The sequence below is a fragment of the Coregonus clupeaformis genome, chromosome 8 (assembly GCF_020615455.1).
Source record: "Coregonus clupeaformis isolate EN_2021a chromosome 8, ASM2061545v1, whole genome shotgun sequence".
NCBI lineage: Eukaryota > Metazoa > Chordata > Actinopteri > Salmoniformes > Salmonidae > Coregonus > Coregonus clupeaformis.
In genome coordinates this window covers 1,608,754-1,621,929 of record NC_059199.1, presented here as the reverse complement: position 1 = coordinate 1,621,929, position 13,176 = coordinate 1,608,754, and the positions used below count along the sequence as shown (strand labels likewise).

At 41.5% G+C, this 13,176-nt stretch overlaps 1 protein-coding gene across 1 annotated transcript; it reads right to left on the bottom strand.

Annotated features, from left to right (window-relative positions):
• Window positions 1-2,504: 2,504 nt before the first annotated feature.
• LOC121571133 (E3 ubiquitin-protein ligase TRIM39-like) lies at window positions 2,505-12,051 on the bottom strand. The gene is made up of 8 exons (XM_041882445.2): window positions 11,893-12,051; window positions 11,448-11,495; window positions 10,192-10,343; window positions 9,904-10,002; window positions 7,956-8,240; window positions 7,605-7,733; window positions 5,528-5,633; window positions 2,505-5,245 (listed from the first exon to the last, which is right to left on the bottom strand). The coding sequence occupies exons 2-8, from the start codon at window positions 11,485-11,487 to the stop codon at window positions 4,713-4,715; spliced, it is 1,344 nt and encodes a 447-aa protein (XP_041738379.2). The 5' UTR covers window positions 11,488-11,495; window positions 11,893-12,051; the 3' UTR covers window positions 2,505-4,712.
• Between the last annotated feature and the right edge of the window lie 1,125 nt (window positions 12,052-13,176).

Sequence of the window (13,176 nt, the reverse complement as noted above, 5' to 3'; positions counted from 1 at the left end):
ACCCAAGATTGTCCACAGCAATGGCGATCAATGACCCTTTAAGAGTTTCCCCATCCCCTGTCTCAAAGCCTGAATCCTCAATATCCCCAAAATCTGCAATCAGATTGGAAAACACTTTCTCATGCCCAAAATATTTAAAATCATTCTCCCAACAGAGCAATACCAATTGCATGGGATCGATTGATGATCGATTGTGGGGCAGAATCTCACCCAGTGTCATGTATACCGCCAGGATTTTGTGTTATTTCATACCTGAGGGCTCAACATAGCTAAAGTTATTTTTGAAAAATGACTTTCGTGTTTTGTCCGATCTGTACTGTTATCAGACCTTCTTGTGATACTTTATCAATTATTTGCTTTATCTGACTTTCATGCAAGTTAAGCATAGACAACTTCTTGTGGAGTTTTGAAAGCACACCTTTCATTCCACAGTTATGGACCTCCTGGAACTCCTATATTATGGGCTGTATTGTGCTGGCTGGCAACAGCATTTTGGCTTGCATCTTTAAGTAAAACAAGGCTAAGTTACTCAAGAATGCCCCTTGGTCATCTTCATCAACTACATCATCTTTATCGACATGTGCATCTGCGAGTGTGACAGTCTCATCATCTACTGTGTTTTCTGCATTTTGTCTGACATGACTGTGATCTGCAACCGGCTTTCTGCTCAGATGGGAGTTGAAAGATGACCTGATCCGGAAATATCTGGAGCAGCCTCTATTGGGACAAGACACCTTTTCCCCCCATCTCTGATATGCCCTCTCAAATGAGCACACAAAACTGAAAAAATAGGGTTCTGAAATTAGCATCCCTGAACCTGACAGGTCCATGGGAATTCCCCTTGTTGAGTCGCCTCATTCGTTTTATGACTCCTATATACATGGGATTTAAAAGCAGAGAAGTTCTTCAAAAATGCAAGGGCACTCCTTTACCCCACAAGCAAAACTGTAGTTTGCCACATTTCAGTTTTTTTGCATGAGTAATGAATGCTTTAATATTTAGGCAACAGAAATTGCAGGATTGACACCTGTACATTCCCAACAAAGCTACTTCCAGCTACCAGCCAGCATGCAATATGAAAATGACACTACCCCCAGCCACCAAATTACACAGCTATCAAGCTATACCAACTCATGCCAACCACACAATCTCATGAAAAAAAAATGAAATAGACTACAAGGATAAATAAAATATCAATCTGTGCCTGATGTTTCAGATATAATTAATTTAACGTTGCCTAATTAATGGATGGATAAGGATACATTCTGAAAGACTAGCAAAAGCACGAGGAAAATTCAACTCACGCGGGTAAATGCCAGGACCATTCGCCCTGAATAATGCTAGCGAGCTAACCACACAATCTGAAGAAAATGAAAATAAAAGATAACTTTAATATCCTGCAGGGCAAAAATATAAGTCTGTGCCTGTTGTTGCTGAATTCATTAATTTAATGGTTTAATAAGGATAACAAAAGCAGCGGGAATATTCCACTGCACTTCTGCTAAATCACATGCACCCCCCAGACTGAATAGAGCTAGCCAGAGATGTTTAAAGAAAGGTGTCTAATGGAGTTCCCCATCTCAGAGCTATAGCTAACATTAGCAAGCACCATTCCCCTTTCATCTGAGACGACTCTCATTCCAACTACAGAATCCCCCCAAAATTATACATCCCAAGGCAAAATGTCAGTCCGTGACTGCTGACAAACTACTGGTGCATTCTAGCTAAACTCTCGCTCCCTCCCTAGACGGGAGTCTTTTTGTCTGGTGTAGCCTACGACCACTTTGCCACTAATACCATAGTGTTAGCACCATGCCACCCATGTCATGCACCCACCGGTTAAGTATGTGGGGATCTATTTTCTTATAACTAGATGTGATGCCTAGCTTAGAAAGAATACATTAATGATTAAACATAATAGGTTTGTGCTGTACTGATATAGATTGTTTAACATAACAAGCTGTGATTAATGTGAGGAACCGTTAGGGGGTAGGCTAAGACAGACTTGTGATTCACACACACACTGCCTCTTTGTTAAACCGCTCAAGGACATGTGTTCTGCTACAAAGAAGAACAAACTATGTCTGAGGTTGCTGACTCGAGACAAGTTGTAAAGATAACAACTAATGCCCGGCAACAGTGAAGCGCCAAGGGGATGGGACCAGCCTGTGCGCCATCGATAGGTTGGGTAAGTTTAAACCACACCCAGCCTCTACTCTAACAGGCCCAGCAGGGAGCGGGAACTATCTCTGTCAGAGTATTTAAAGAAGAACTTATAACAAAAGCTCAGTTCTCTGACTGCCCTGCGTGGTTTTTCAGTGGGCCCGTATATACGAACATCATATTTACCATTCAAGTGTTTGCATTAATTAAAATACTAGTCTATTTTAGAAGACGTGTATTGACCTCTTTTTGTTCCTATACCAGATTTGAATTGTCGCAACTTGACAAGTAGCCTATCCAAAGAAACACACATATGGATTTCTGCACGTTGTTAATGCTAAATTTATTTTCTCTATAGTTACAATACCACTGATTTTTTTACCAGCAAGAAAGATCAATGCAACAGATCGACATGTCAACTTGGCTGGCTAACACAATCCAAACAAGCTAGCTAGCTAGTAGCTTAGTTAAGAAAACCTGCAGTAGGTATATGGAAGTATATAGTATATGGAATTATTACATACCTAGCAGCAGCTCAAGAATATTTAGACGCTCACAGACCGTTTGGCGCGGAGCATCGCATTAGTGGAAATCAAGACTGCTCTCAGGGCAGGTTGTAGATAGGTTTGAGTCGCGTTGGAGACAATGTTAGCATTTTAACTTTCCCTAACCTTGACCCAATTATCCTAACTTGCTGCGTTAATTCTTGTAACCTGCTACAAAATGTCACTTCTGCTAGTCAAAACCGGCAGACCTGACCTGAGAACAGTCTTGGTTTCAACTATGCAATACAAGCTCTCTTTCTCTCTCACACACATTTGGCACCGCCAACTACAGCAGCGTTGGGTACTACTGTAAATAAATACAGTAAGTTAGAGTAATTTTTACAGGGGGCTTACAATTACAGTTAATAACAGTATTTTTTCAGCATTTTACTCATAATCCAGTGCAATCTACAGCATTAATGCTGTAAAACACATTTAAGGTATTTTACTGTGCATTCTACAGTGTTTTACGGTTGAAATTACAGAAAAGTCTCACAGTGTGTGTATGTTGTTGTAGGATAGAAGTTGAGTGGGACTCCGAGCACAGGGACTGTGCTGACCATAGCGGGGACAGGAGTCTGTTTGCTGTGGACTGTGAGGCCTACGGACCCTGGGTGTGTGAGGCCTAAAGTTGAACACACGGTACCAAAAACTTCCGGTATATGTCCACTTGTGGGACCTATTAAATATAATTGCCAACCTTTTAAGACTTTTCATTGAAGCAACTAAAACATACTCACATCCCACCCTTGTAGATATGGCATTACTACCAGTAGTTATTTTGTGTTATTTGTTAGTCATATATGTCTTGAGGGGAGGGGAACGTGATCACACAATCATTGCTATGGGTGTGCTCACACATTGATACTGTAGGCATCAGTATCACATTATATAGAGATGTTTCTGTATTGGCAACCACACTTGTAACATACTGAACTGTCTCATATGAAATGTAATGTGACCTTGGTATGCACCATGACCATCACCATTATAAACTGTCAATGTGCCCGAAAGGACATTTACATGAGTCAGAGAGAAAATGTGATGCACACAAATAAATACATGTTTTGTAGACAAAAATATTCATACTTGTTGACAATTTTGTATTAGCAGATTATGCCAATGCATTATAAAGTTAATAAATACAGACATACAGATTTAGATATATAGGTAGATAGATACACAGTAATATACAGTACAAGTAGATTTAAAATAACTAGTTCTCCTCAGTGTACATTTTCCATCTTCCATTTAGCTAGCTGTTTTAGTGTCATAATGCAATTTATATACATACAGTATTTTACATTTTCAAAAAGGTGATAAAAACATGGGGCTTTTCTAACATTTGATGTTTGAATCTAACTTGTCAAAAGTGCGTGTTAACAGACACACTTTATATTGGAGCGTGAAGTTTCTTTGTTTTTGATTCCACCCATCTGGTTCTTTCAGATCTATAAGGGGCCGTCCAAAAGTATCTAGGCCAAGGCTAGGGATTGATGTGGGAACGGGGCCCAAGCTCAACCCAAGTCTGTGATGGTCAAGGTGTCAACTGCTTCTCCAATAGTTTTCTCTTCTTCTTGGCACTTCCTTGATCAATTAATGTTATTGATTGGCCGGACAGTTAGTTTTATGCTGGAGGAGAGGAAAAAGAGGGGAAAACAGAGGAGAGAGAGGAGGGAGGAAGATAATGACAGCGAGAGAGAGAGAGAGAGAGAGAGAGAGATGGAGAGTGAGAAGAATAAAGGAGGGAAAGTCATGATTTAGGTGAAAACCCTTGAGGGAGAAAGTTGTTGATGTAAGTTTCTGCAGACGGTAGAGTTCGGACAGAGGTCACTGGAGCAAGCTGCTCATTATGCACACACACACACACACATGCACACGCACACAATGACACACCTGGTTTTCCAAGTCCAAATCAGCCAGTGATTGAAAGGCAAAGGAAAACCAGCTCTGTTTTCAGCTTATGTGTGGGGAGAACCTTCAAACCAAAGACCCCTGATGTCTTCAAAACGTAGAGACCTTATGCGGCGAGATGACGGTGATGAGTGTGCGACCGTCCAGCGGGGAAAACACCGGGTACAGCTTCTCCTTGAAGGTGCCTGTGAATGTGTAGATGTGCGACTTGGTCTCCGCGTTGTAGAAGGAGATCTGTCCTTCCTCGTAGTCTAGATAGATCCCCATCCGGCGGGCCACCAGATCCAGGGGCAGGGGCGTCTCGGGCTTGGTACAGGCGTAGAATTGGTGGATACTGCGCCACAGGGTCCAGTAGCCCGTCTGGGGGCTCATGGGGAAGCGGCCATGGCGTTTGGCGCCCGCCGTGGTCAGGCCCACCCGCCAGTAGCCATTGTTGACTATGTCGACTTCCCAGTAGTGGCGTCCGGAGGCGTAGCCCTCCCAGCCCAGCACGCCAGGCCAGGCGTCAAAGCGCTGGGGACTGAAGGGCAGGTTGGACTCGGATATTCCCTCCTGGACCTTTCGGTGGTCGTCGGAGAGCTGAAGCCATGAGTGGTTAGTCATGGGGTCAAGGGTCACGTCAGCTATAGGGAAGAGGGGGGAGAGAGTTGGTTGAGTTTGTAGCTTTCTGAAATGTGCTGCAAATTTTTTACTTTCATCATTTTAAATTACATTCTGTCATCTGTTTTCACTTTATTCTACTTTTCTATGCTAGTAGCTAGTACCATTATTTAAGCTGTAGTTCAAGGTTTGGGCAAAATGTATGGAAAACACTATTTAATATTGTATTCATTCTTATTTTCTGTGCTTTTTTTCTTTTTTCTTATTTTAAATTAAAGTACGTGTCCAAATAGAAGGATAGTTACCTGATGCACTGATCATCCAGTTCCACACTGAGTTAGGGATGTATCTTGCAGTGCCTGCCTTCCAGGTGCGCTGCTTTGCTGACAGCCACAGCTGAGGAATGACGCTCTGAAAATAGGAACGTAGGGAAAGTTTAGGAACGCAGGTAAAGTTTAGGAACGCAGGTAAAGTTTAGGAACGCAGGTAAAGTTTAGGAACGCAGGGAAAGTTTTGGAACGCAGGTAAAGTTTAGGAACGCAGGGAAAGTTTAGGAACGCAGGTAAAGTTTAGGAACGCAGGGAAAGTTTAGGAACGCGGGTAAGGTTAGGAACGCAGGTAAAGTTTAGGAACGCGGGTAAAGTTTAGGAACGCAGGTAAAGTTTAGGAACGCAGGGAAAGTTTAGGAACGTAGGGAAAGTTTAGGAACGCGGGTAAGGTTTAGGAACGCAGGGAAAGTTTAGGAACGCAGGTAAAGTTTAGGAACGCAGGTAAAGTTTAGGAACGCAGGGAAAGTTTAGGAATGCAGGGAAAGTTTAGGAACGCGGGTAAAGTTTAGGAACGCAGGTAAAGTTTAGGAATGCAGGTAAAGTTTAGGAACGCGGGTAAAGTTTAGGAACGCAGGGAAAGTTTAGGAACGCGGGTAAAGTTTAGGAACGCGGGTAAGGTTTAGGAACGCGGGTAAAGTTTAGGAACGCGGGTAAAGTTTAGGAACGCAGGTAAAGTTTAGGAACGCGGGTAAAGTTTAGGAACGCTGGGAAAGTTTAGGAACGCGGGTAAAGTTCAGGAACGCGGGTAAGGTTTAGGAATGCAGGCTTTAAGAGTTTCATTTTCATCTTTTTTTTTTTTACTGTGACTTGAAATGTATTGATCAAAGTGACACAGACCAGATCAACAGATTAAAATGCATACATATTCTTGTCAACCCTGACCAATAGGCAGATCACACCTACAGATGACAGATTATGCTGATACAGAGGACAGTATGATGTAAATGCTAGACTGGCAGTTTTCTCTACATTATGTTTTATTGCACTATATTGAATGACCTGGGGCCTTATCACAACAAGGCGAAAGTACAGCGGGCATGAAGTTTAGACAAGACAACAGTCAATCATTCACTCTACTGTATGGGTGATGAGACAGATAGGGCTGTATGGAGTTTGGTTTGGGATGACTGTCTTGTGATGTTTATTTAAAATGTTTTGTACTGTAACATATCCCAATAGTATTACTAGATATTTAATTTAAAAAAAGGCTTTGATATGGTGGTTTAAATACTATAGAAAGTAATTTAAAAAAAATACCTCATCTAATCCATCATGATCTTGCTAAAGAACCTTACTTTTGTTCTGTAACTTTGAAATGAATGATTCTAATTTCCATTTTTTAATTTATTTTTTTGTGATCCAATTGACATTTTAGTCCTATTAAATTAATTCTAAACCTCACAGGCAGCCAGTGCAGAGACCTTAAAACCGGTGTAATGTGTGCTATCTATCTGGTCTTGGTCAGTACCCGTGCTGCAGCATTCTGTATGTTTTGCAGTTGACCGATGGCTTTTTTGGGTAGATCAGACAGGAGAGCATTACAGTAGTCAAGCCTGCTTGTAATAAAAGCATGGATGAGTCTCTCTGTATCAGCCTGAGAGAGAAACGGCCGCACCGTGGCAATGTTCCTCAGGTGGTAAAAAGCTATTTTGGTCACATTCCTAATGTGTGATTCGAAATTTTGTTCGGAATCTAAAATAACACCTAGGTTTTTTTACCTGGTGTAGGTTGGTAGGTAGGTGTGCATATTTGAGCATATAGCCTATATAATGTTATTGCTGATTCTCAATCAACAGAAATTTGAATGTTTAAGAGGGAACATTGCTAACTAATTACAATGGATTCAGGTGAGGGTATGACTTTAGAAAAGAAGAAGCTGTAAGCATAACATCACGAGTTGTGTTATGTTTTATGAGAAGACCCCTAATAAATGAATAAACTATTAAACTAGTTCGCTAATATATAGTGTTGACCTCTTTTGCAGCTTTTATTCTGTTTTTCTATGTGTGTGTTTGTTTGTGTGCGCCTGCGTACGTCGGTGTCTGTATCTCACCTTGCAGTCCTCCTTTAGCAGTGACCAGGTAATGAACTCCAGTAAGGGCAGGAGGTTGACCAGTCTCTTCTTCTTCAGGCCCACCAGACGCAGAACCTTGCCGAGCTCATCGCTCTGCACCCCACAGCTCTGTGTAGACACAGACACATGGACGTTAATACCAAGTCATCTCTATGGGTCTCCCATCACACTTTTTGGACCTTTTAGCCCTTATGCTAAATGGTCTGTTTTTGCTAGCAAATCTGCAGATAGCAGTTAACCAAGGGAACACTGTATTTCCCCCATTTCCTTCTTCAGTAGTGTTCCTTTGTCTCTTATATATATTTGTATCCTTGACCCCTGACCTCTCACCTCTGAGGCGCTCTGCAGCTCCTTGGCCCACTCCATGATCCTCTGCTGCACTTCCTCGTTAGGGTCCTCCTCTCCATCCCTGTTTTCTGCTTCCTCCTCCTCCTCCTCCTCACTTCTCTCCTGCACCCAGGGGCTTTTCTTCAACACCTGGTCAACACTGTTGAGCTCATTGGCCCACAGGAGAATGAGTTTCCTGCTTTCCTCTAGACTGCGTTCTGTTTTGGGGTCTTTCAGTTCCACAGGGGTCTCTCCTTTACTGGTGCCTTCCCTCGCATCACTGCCACTCTGCAACAACACAAAACAGCAACAAGGTCAATATCAAACTGTACATTCTCAATAGTGTGTTTAGCTTTCTCATCTCAACCATCTTATTACTGTCATAGCAATGTCGTAGCAATACTGCGTTCTCCATTGACCGAGTACAGCGTGTGATTTTGCGTGAAATATAGCTTGATTCACACACAAAAAAAACAGGCACAAGGCGAAAACATTTAGCCATGCGTTGCAAAACCAGATCAAATAACTGCAAAATGGGATGGTTGAGTGTGTTTTTCGTTATGTAACCCTGTTCCCACCTGGCAGTCCTACGCCAGATGCCAGCTCAGCACTCCCGACACCGCCCTACCTCCAACCCCCACCTGGCCCCCTTGTAAAAATCTCCCGCCCCTGCCCTAGTGTCCCTGTAACCTCTCCTCCCACCCTGGAGGGGTATCTGCCTAAGATACATGGTTTGACTATAACCCTGTGTGTTCCAGCTCAGCACCACAGGGCACTGGAGTGGGTTAACAGAGCTGTAAAGGGCGATAAGAACCCCCATATCAGTACCCTCCCTACCCATCAAATCAAATCAAATCTTATTTGTCACATACACGTGTTTAGAAGATGTTATTGCTGGTGTAGCGAAATGCTTGTGCTTCTAGCTCCGACAGTGCAGTAATATCTAACAAGTAATATCTAACAATTTCACAACATATACCTCAATTAGCTGTGTCATCTGTCTTGCTTAGCAATGTTTATCCAATATCAGTGAACCAACACTTGTACTTGACTCCCCCCTCACCCCCTTCTAGCTCTGACTTTGCTGATAACTACTTTATTGAGGAGAAGTTTACTTACTATGCCTGTGATATGTGGTTGTCCCACCAAGCTATCTTAAGATGAATGCCCTAACTGTAAGTCGCTCTGGATAAGAGCGTCTACTAAATGACTAAAATGTCAAATGTAAAGGTAATAAATCCGCTAAATTCCAATACTTTTTCTTCTATAAGGGAAAGTATTAAACGGTCCAGCTGTCAATGTGATGACTAACCAACCCAGTCAACCCAGGTGTTCAAGCTATAGCAGAGCCTGTGAACGTTTAACAAGGTGATCAACCCAAATGGATTATTTCACCCTGTTTTACTCAAGAGACAGTTCTAATGTCCCTTTGGGGGCAACAAACCCCTTTTCTATATTTTTTTGTTGATTCCGTTCTCTGTAAAGATTCCGTTCTCTATACTTTTTGGTTAACGGTGAACAATCCCTGACCTACAGACAGGCCTTATTCACTATCTAGGCTTCATTCAACACCTGTCTCAAAGTTCCCCAGTGACTGACGCCAGCTCCACTAAGCCAGGCCTACTGTTTCTCCTTCACTGCACATCTAACTTCCCTGTGCATTTACTTGTTCTTTGACCTCACAATCCATAATTCCAGCGGCATTTTGCATTAATACAAATAAGGGGCAAATTAATGCTATCACTAATACTATCGTTAATACTATCGCTAATACTATCATACTAATGTTGGAAATCAATGTGCATTCCTGGTCTGTCTGAGCTTTCTCAGTTACTGCTTTTGTTTCCTCGTTCTCTTACCCACATCGCTCTTCCTTTTTATTTCTATAAATGTATGTCTCCCCTGTCTCCCACTCTCTTCCCCTCTCTCTCCCTCTCAGGGGCCTACTTACCTTGCAGACTTGGGCCACCTGCTTCTTCCAGTGGTTGATGAAGCGGACACACTCCTGCAGGCTGCGCAGGTTCTTCAGGCCGTTCTGACGAGGGTGTTGCTACAAGAGAAACACACATACAGGATGAGCAGGCAAATGTAGAAAAACAGTACAAACACATACAGGTAGAAGAGTGCACAAATTAATAGAAAGACTTTTGGATGGACTGGATGCTGATGTGATGCTGTGAGTGGATGGAGGTGTGTGTGTGTGTGCGTGTGTGTGTGTGTGTGTTTGCGTGTAGCCTACCTGTAAGCGGCGTGTGGAGGGGGCGCTGCTCTTGGAGGGGCTGGTAGGGACTGAGCTGTGGGCCTGGAGGTCTTCCTCAGGAAGGTTCCAGCGCACCGCCCCTATGGAGTGACTCTGGGTAGAGCTCTCCAACTTCAGCCGGGAGTTGAGCTCTGGAGGTGAAACAGTGATAAAATGAGATTAGAGTGGATGAGGGTTGAAGGACACAGATATATTTTAGAGTTACCTTTAATTAAGCTTATACATTTAACTCGACATCAGATTTAATTAGATCAAATTAGTTATTGCTTAAAAGGTAAAAAATTATAAAATAGTAACTATTAACTATTTTGTGCATCGTGAATTTGAACTGATAATACAAATGTTTCAATGGTAGTAGGGGGGACTGGGGGAATTGTAACAGGGGGCAATTGTAAAACCTTGAATTTCTCCAATCAGAAAAGAGCTAGAGTGATGAAACTCACACAGTACATGCACATTTAGGTTCTCACCCTGCTTAAAAAGTTACAGCCAGATATCTGCGTTGTATGGGCAAATGTTAGTTTTTTTAGGGGTGAAAGAAACTATTCAGATGTTTAGAGAGGAACCGAATGGCCATGCACAAATATGGTTGTTACTGTAATTATTGGTTACCTACATAGAAATAGTCATATTTCTAGCAAAATCATTACATACGTCTATGATATGATAATTCATGAACATGAATTAATTTGGTTAATTTTTTTAGGTGTTATATTTGACCCCAGCTACTGTTACAAGTGCCTCTGGCACGGGGGAAAATGCAATGTCCGGACTTTTCGGATGAAAATATTGTGAACCTACCGTCTTATGTACAGACCTATGAATGATTATGAGACAAATTACTGACCTAGTTCATTAGAGTAAAAGTCTCCAGTCTCCCCTACACTGGCAGTGCCATACAGTAGATAGATAGTAGTAGATAGTAATGTCCTAAAATTGACTGGCCTATGCTTGTTTTAACGATTGCCTCAGTATTGGACGATTGTGATCTGATTCGATAAAGATTTAATACCAGTTTGCAATCAATTCTATGTTCATATTACAACAATAAATAATTATCAATGTAGTCACGTTTAATACAATGACAAGCAATTCAAAATAGTTCTAAACAAAGATTACTTGATTTGTGGTCAACTAAAAAGGTCACAATATCAAAAATATATACAGTATATATATATATATATATATATATATATATATATATATATCAGTAAGGAAAAGGGAAAAATACTTACTAGACACCTTCAGAATGCTCTTCATTTCGAAAGTTGCCATCCTTAGTCCTGTGTGAGCGTGAGTAGACTACTTACAAAATATTCCATATGACAGTTGAGGCCACCAAGGATTTAATTTATTAATCCATATCCACATGTTGAATTGTACAAAATTGCAAATTTGACGGTCACACGTCAAATACACTTAACTTAAAACTGAAAGTCCACTACCAAGCTTTGAATATACATTGATATGATATACACAAAATCTAAATGCAGAACTAAAAACAATGACAGAGGACACTGTTGAAGCTATGAAAAGTACTTCAATAGAGAAGGAAATATCATAAATATAATCTTTATCACAATTAAAACTAAACATGACAATGGGTTTATCATTACATTAGATCAAATGACAAAGAATAACACCTTTGAGATAAAAATGAAAAATAATCCAAAATCCTACCCTATGCGTGAAGGTCGGGGCTGGTGCGTGGTCTTGGTAGTTGGTACAGCAAACCCTGCCCGTTTGCTGTTTTTGTTACAGTGCATGCAGTTTGATCTTTGGACCTGTTTATGGTCCTTGGCACTGAGATGGAGGGGGGACTTTTCTGCAAGGATATCAAGTATAATCAGTCTACCTTCCTAGCAATCACTGTTGGCTTTACCATAAGGAGAGAGCGTGAGAAATGATAGTGATACTGGGTCATGAAGGTCACACGTTGATTACAACCCGAAGTGACGCAGATTCACCATCTTTGATGCTATATTAGTGGATCAATCATTAGCAACTGTATACTTATGCCCGTACAGTACAGTTTTCGAACTTTCATGGCTAAATGAAAGTATTTTATTTTGTATGAATCTGTGCTCTATACCTAACATACTCTTATTTAGAGATGACATAGACATTTAGGATTTGAGTCAAATTCTGGTATTGGAAAAGAGGGTCCCTTATCTTGTGTACACTCATACATGATTCACCCATGATGTGACTACCTTCTCCTTTCACCTACAGTAATAAGGTTGGTTAGAGAGGAGAGAGGGCCACACAAACAGACACTCCTTCCACCTCACAAATGAACAGGCTTATCACAGGCCATTTATTTAATAGACTGTACACTCATCCCTACGTCACCGGTACCTAATTGTGACGCAAACTATAAGCTACCTATGATAGAGTAAGGTTTAATGTTGCTTTATCATGGGTATATATCTCTGTTGAGTAAACAACCATATAACTGCCAGGTTGGCATTCCCTTATCTGAACTGAACTGCTAAATAATTGTTACTAAGACAAAAAAAGCAATAGGGACCATACATTTTAAATCATACGGATCATAGTTGAGCATTTGCATGGATCTTCGCATCATACTGACCAATCATCACACAGACCTGAATATTTTACTGTTGCCAGGTGAAGTGTCAGGAATGGCCCAGAAATCGGTCAAGGTCTTGTGGATATGTTTCTGATAAGTGAAAATGGTCTGTGCGTGTGTAGGTGTCACGTTCGTTGAAGGACGGGACGGACCAAGACGCAGCGTGATATGCATACATGTTTATTATAACGAATAAACACAACGACAAAACAACAAACTAAACGAACCGTGAAGTCCAAGGTAGCCACAAACAACATACCTTATACAGAACAAGATACCACAACCCACTAGTGCCAATAGGCTGCCTAAGTATTGTCCCCAATCAGAGACAACGAGCGACAGCTGCCTCTGATTGGGAACCACACCGGCCA

What these genes read in the sequence shown, in the direction of transcription:
- LOC121571133 (XM_041882445.2), bottom strand. Translation starts at nt 11,487, where the DNA reads ATGGCAACTTTCGAAATGAAGAGCATTCTGAAGGTGTCTA. An exon ending in GAGCATTCTGAAGGTGTCTA is followed by an intron (nt 10,344 to 11,447) that starts GTAAGTATTTTT and finishes TTTCACCTCCAG; the next exon opens with AGCTCAACTCCCGGCTGAAG. An exon ending in CCTCCACACGCCGCTTACAG is followed by an intron (nt 10,003 to 10,191) that starts GTAGGCTACACG and finishes TTTCTCTTGTAG; the next exon opens with CAACACCCTCGTCAGAACGG.